Here is a 6,494-nt window from a genome sequence, read left to right on the forward strand (position 1 = left end):
ACTGCACAGAAGCCAAGGTCATAACTTAGGCTCACCGAGAGAGAGAAAGAATGTGGATGTTTAGGTTTTATGACTAAGTGGAGGGGGAGCTTAAGCTATAAGAATGTGTGGAATGCTCAGACACTTCGAGATCAGGCGGACACCCTCCCGCGCTCATCTCCCCTCCGGATGGTTTATGCTCATAAAGTGTTGAATTGTATGGAATAAAAGATTGTTGATTGAGCATTTATACACCGAGTATTGTCCTTCCTTCAGCCCAAAGATCAAAAAGAATTGGGAGAATTTAACAATGTAACATTTATATTTCTGGTTTGGACTTCCCTATATATGCACACACTGATGGAAGGTGGTTTGTGTCATTTGTACTGAATGGAACCAGCAGGTGCAAATAAATCTCAGTGGTGTAATATGAAATTATACATTCTTTCCTTATTACTTGTCCCAAGGACAAACAAAACAGTTTGCTTCCTGTCCTTTTACTTGGTAGCATTCACTGTGTAATATAGTTGGGATGAAAGCCAACAGAGTCCTAAGAAATGCCAGCAATTAACAATAATGACAAAGTTTGGCAATAGATGAAAAAAAAAAATACATATATAAATAATAAAGATCATTATCTAAGAAAATGATAATGAGGAATGCGTGGGATGGATTTGTAAGTCCATGTGTTCGCTCATTTCTTTCATTACCATTTTTCACTGCTTGTGCTGATCCACCAACTCACATCCTAGCATGTGCCCACTTATTAACCAACTGTTTATTTAGTGATCAAAAGATGTCCAATTTTTTTTTAAATCACACACTGCCATTTTCCATTATTTACTTATTACACAAAAAGCACAGCCCGTGCCACGGAGAGAAGATAGAACTGTGGAAAATCTGAGGCAAACATAAGGGAATAAGGTTTCACTTACACCGGTGACATTACAAAAAAAACAAAAAAACACGCATCCCTCTTAGGAATTAAACAGATGTAACCCCGCCTTGATTTTCCACAGTTCTTCACAGCCGCCGCGTCTCCCGTCTCCGTCAGTGCAGAAGGTAACTTAGCTCTCCGCGTAAAGCTCCTGGACACCAGAAGGGCACCGCACAGTTTCCGCTTCTGCTTCTCCGCTCTCTCAAGATCAGAACTGATCTAAAAATTTAAAAGATTAAAATAAAATAAACCTCGAGGGTTTAATTAAACGGCCGGAAAACAGCAAGTGATCTTAGGTGTTGTTTAATTCATTCGTTCACTGTTAGGCTATGTATTTTGGCTCCCAGTAGTTTATTTTTTTTAACCTACCAGCTTGAACTAATGCCTCGCACCAGAGACGACGCGAAGAGACGGTTCGTTTTTTTAAAGAGTAAGCAATGAGTAAAGCAAATAAAGGATACAGTGGGAGCTAACTGTGGATGATCTTGGATTTAACAGCCGCTTCCTGTGAAAGCAAAGATTCTGAAACTTATGGCGTGAAGGTAAGACAGTTCTGTTTTCTCTGTGTGATGTATTAAACTTGAGAAAAAATAAGATAATCCAGGGTAGTTTATAATCTATGACATATCGCTCAAAGATACATACATACATTAAATAACACTGCAGGTAGCGCAAGCGGCTGTGCACTGTTTTATTTGTATGACAGGTCTACTGTTTACCTTATCGATCCTGGCTGGGCGTTAATATAAGACAGTTTTAACCACCCCAAGAAAGGGTGGGTGGCTGGGGGGCTATAAGTGAGTTATACCCTACTTTCAGACTTGAGAGTGACGATGTGTCCGTGTCACGGTGCCCTTCCCAACCCGCGAAGCGCTGATTTCAGATCTGTTCGTGCTTTCCAATTTGTAATTAGTGCTGGGTTTTCAGAGGCAGCGGGTTCTCGGCACAAGCTTCGTGCTGCGCAGGTGACTGCTGTACAGGCTGCACACTCCGTCCTGTGTCAGCATCGCTAAGCAGCTTTCACAAGTTATCAACAACAGGAAATAAATAAAGTGGAAAATGTATCTAAACCTCTCTTGATAAGCCTGAGTGCCTCGAGAGCGCTTTTGATGGAGTTGATGTTACCCTTTTATGATCTATGTGAATATTTAAAAAAAAAGATGTGTATATTATATGTATGTTCCGAGTTACTGCCATATTCTAACTAACACATAAAAAGCATGACAAATAACTGAATAATGCTAATGATTGTGGTGATTTTGATTTAAGACTTATCTCTTTTGATTGAGTCAGTGCTAAAAGGGGAGAAAGAAATGAAAGAACAGTATGACTGCCTTCTGGAAAATATTAATAAGCCACCATAACAACAAAAACCTGCTTTGACATTTGGTCAGCAGCTGCTCTGTACCCAGCAGGTATGGATATCTGAATAGGTCAGGTGGTTATAACACCTGGTTGGCAAATTGGTGGTTTCATCAAAAGGGATGCTGTCAGGCTTTATTTGTCAAGGCAAATTGCTCATGTCAACTCCACTTGACTAGAATTAACTATTTAAATCTTCTTTAATATAGAAACCAAACCAGTAATCCTTAGTGAACCCATCTTAGGTTAAATGGATAGAGGCTGAGCCTGGTTATTGAATTCCCTTGACACATTTTGAATTCTATACATTCCTGTGTCTGATCTGCTGGATGCTTTTGTGTGGAAAACAGTCTGACCAGAGCTGCCTGATGCAGGCTTGTCCAGCCTAGCTGTTTGGCCACAAGCAGATTTTCTGAATGCAATCTCCTGGATGTTATATACAGAAATATAAACACAAATTAATCCCCACACGGATTATTTGAATTAATACTCGGGGGAAAAAAACACTAACAAGGGCTCAGATTCCATAAGATTCCTTAAAATGCATTGTGAGAGATTTGATTTCATGGCAACATTTACGTTGAGGTGATGCACAGACTTTGAATGGATTAAGCGCATAAAGATCTAAAGGGAAATCACTCGAAGCTGCCGTTCGATCAATAAAATGTTGAGATTCAACACATTGCTCTCAAATGACATGCAGTCAACAGAAATGACGCTGTGTCGCAGCTTGTGCTTGTTAAATCCAATTACAAACCCAAACAAAAGTTGTTCGGGTGCAGGGAGCTGCTGCTGTGAAACCACAGAGTCTTTTATTAATCAGACAGATTTGAAAGTCATTCAGAGGAGAAATCTTACGTCGGACTGGCGTGGTGCAGTTGTTTTGTTTTGCAAAGTAGAAACTGTAAGGAATTTTAATGTAATTTTTTCATCTGTATGTATTTATACTGTATTTATATATTTATATTTTTATAATGCTGTGTACCTTTTGTAATTCTGTTTGCAGTCTTGTATGGTTTAAGCCTTGTCATGCTCTGGAGGAACATTTAATTTCATGGTGTATAGTATTACCTGTACATTATATGGCTGAATGAATGAGGCTTGCCACTTCAGAAATACACTTTAAAAAGTGACTTTTTTTTTTTTACTAATCAAGTCTTACATGACTTTATGCATCTTGCAAAGTGCAACTTCATAAATGTGTAGGTGCAGAAATGAAATCACATATATTCCAAGCTCTATAAACACTTTTTAATCATTGAGTATAGAAGACGCAGCTCAGACCCAGAATGTCATGGAGCACTTGATGATACTCAGTTGGGCCCCAAAAAACAGCACATCTGACCTTTGCGTGTGGCGCCATCTGACATCTAAGCAACCGAAGACGAAATATAAATAGTTTAGATTTTCAGCAGAACATAGAGCTTACTAACTGGATGCCTGAAATGGCCTCCGAATAGTGTAAACATGGACTCCTTCAAGAAAAAGCGGAGGTGTATTCCCTTTAATATCCCAAAAGGATGCCCATCCACAAGCTCTAACTCAGCTACAGGGTTCTTCTTGTACGTCTCACAGATTTTATATCAGGGTCACAAACATCCCTGTAAGTAAATCACTTAATTGTATTGGATCTCTGAGACTTTATCCAACTCGCTTACAGTCTCTCTCTCTCCCGAAACCCCTTTCCCAGCATGTCAAATACATCAACACTCAAGGGACGCACACAATTACTGACAGGATGGACGAGCCAATTAGGTCCAAACCCAATAGGAGATCTATTATGATCGTGGTTCTACTGTTATATGCTGTGATAGTCAGGTTAGCTGGTTGGTCTATATATGCGTTAATGGTGTGTCCATATTACATATTGATCTAAACAGTTTAAACACTATTTATAATCACTAGGCTTTGTTTGTTGTGAATAACTGGATATTGATTTTTTTTTATTACTCATTTAACACTTTGCAATCGCACATATTTTATTTTTAAATGTAGTTACATGGAGAGGGGTACACACACAGTACTATATTTTTGGCAATTATAGTGCAGTTCATAACATTTTCAAATCACTAACACCTCCACAAATTCAATTTTATATTTAGAAGAGACACACAAACATACAGAAAAAAGCTGCAAAACGTACTCTCTTGCATTTAGAAACAGACAAAAATAACTTATACAGACTTACTGCTCTGCTGGATAGAAATCCACCATTGCACATTTTTAATTAAAAAAAAGAGCCTGTTGGTCTTTATGTTTTTAAGCTTGAGCAACAGGCAGTCAAAACTTAGTATACCTGGAAAACACACTGAACCTTTGAACAGCTCACTATCTCACTAATCCACAGATATACACACACATGCAAAGTTTTTCCAGAGGTATGATCCTGCTTTACCTGCAGTTAGAGAACAGTGTCAGAGAAAATTAGGCAACACCCTCATTTCTGCATGATTGTACAAACCATACACCTTTTCTTAGTTACACATTGCTAGTACCAGGTTCTACCCACCTTTGGAACTCAGAACTGTGGCATAGATTCAACAAGGTGCTGGAAACAATTCTCAGAGATTTAGGTCCATAATGACATGATATCATCACACAGTTAGTGCACATCTGTGTGATGTTAATTTTTTAATTCGACCACATCGCAAAAGTGCTCGACTTCACTGAAATCTTTAGATTGTAGAAGACAGCCTGACCAATATATTGGCAAGTTGATTTTATCTACCAATATGAGCTAATTGCTGATCGATTAGTATCTGCTTTTATAACAGATTATGAATGAAAAAGTAAAAGTAAAGAAGAGATGGGAAAAAGACTCTTCAATCATGTTATGAGTGTTGATGTTGCATAGTTTTTCCTTGTTGGCAGCACATTTGTTTGTAAAGTGTAAACAAGTAAATAAATAAATAAGTCAATAAATGATAACCTATCTACTTGTGTTGTGTGTTTGTGTGAAGTGTCCAAATATCAGTGTCAGTCTTACAAATCCTATATCAGTTGGGCTCTACTGTGGAGGCAGTTTAAGTAGACCACATAAATCTTCATGTTGAGGAAACCAGTTCCAAATCATTTGAACTTTGGGACATGGGGTGATCATAAAGCAACCTGATATCACACCAAAATGTGTAATAGACACGCCGGTCCACTGTGTCTATTTCACGCTTTGCCTCTCCAAAATGTGAAATGGACACACATGCAGAAGTTGCATTACCAGCAGGGGGAGATAATATATTAAAGACAAGAAGTAATTTCAGGGTTCTTAATCATCAGAAATGAATAAGATGGGTGGCTAATATCTATATACATGCAAATGGGGAATAATGTCTGTCTAGCACTTTCCTGGTTATTTTCATGTTGGCTTGAAATAAAATATCTCCCTCTGCTGTTGCGGCAATTTACTGCAACTTCTGCATGCACACCGTTTTCATGCTTTTGAATGGCGAAGCGTGAAAAGGGTCCGATGGATCAACGCGTTCATGGTATTTATGCCATGAACGCATATAGGTTCTGACCCAACAATATGCATGTAGCAGTAGAAATGAAGACATATCAGAAAAGGCAATGTTTTTATGATCTTCTATTGTCCAATTTTGGTGATCCTGTGTAAACTATTCTTAGCTAGCAGGAGTGGCAATCCAGTGGTCTTCTGCTGCTATACCCAATGTTCTCATACCCATGGTATCAATAACGCATTTTCACTGACCATTTTATGTAAATTCTAGAGATGGTTGTGAGGGAAAAACCCGGTACATCACCACTTTCTGAAATACTCAAAACCAGCCTGTCTGGCATCAATAACCATTTGTTCAAAGTCATGTTTCTTCCCTATTATCCTCTGTTTAAATTTCTGAAGGTTCTTTTGACCATGTCTACACAGTTAAATGCATTGAGATGCAGCCGTGTAAATAGCTTAGTAGAAATTTGCATTAATTAGCAGGTGAACAGATATACCTAATAAAGTGACCAGGGAATATGCGCACAACATATGTGCATGGATAGTAGACATTGTTGGCTAATTGGCTGTAGCTCCTACAGGGAGTGCAGAATTATTAGGCAAGTTGTATTTTTGAGGAATAATGTTATTATTGAACAACAACCATGTTCTCAATGAACCCAAAAAACGCTGAATGTTTTTGGAAGTAGTTTTTAGTTTGTTTTTAGTTTTAGCTATTTTAGGGGGATATCTGTGTGTGCAGGTGACTATTACTGTGCA

General features: G+C 38.3%; 1 protein-coding gene across 2 annotated transcripts in view; it reads left to right on the plus strand.

Annotated features, from left to right (window-relative positions):
- The first annotated feature begins 1,030 nt into the window (after positions 1–1,030).
- Positions 1,031–6,494, plus strand: part of drd2a (dopamine receptor D2a) — a 60,202-nt gene continuing 54,738 nt past the window's right edge. The window contains exon 1 of one of the 2 annotated variants that reach the window (XM_005720843.1): positions 1,031–1,458. In XM_005720843.1, coding sequence (XP_005720900.1) covers positions 1,396–1,458 — 63 coding nt within the window. In that variant the 5' untranslated portion in view covers positions 1,031–1,395. The remainder of the gene's footprint in view (positions 1,459–6,494) is intronic. The other variant, XM_005720842.1, reaches the window with a different exon arrangement.

Source organism: Pundamilia nyererei, unplaced genomic scaffold, assembly GCF_000239375.1.
Source record: "Pundamilia nyererei isolate P.nyererei 1_Seehausen unplaced genomic scaffold, PunNye1.0 scaffold00003, whole genome shotgun sequence".
Taxonomy (NCBI): domain Eukaryota; kingdom Metazoa; phylum Chordata; class Actinopteri; order Cichliformes; family Cichlidae; genus Pundamilia; species Pundamilia nyererei.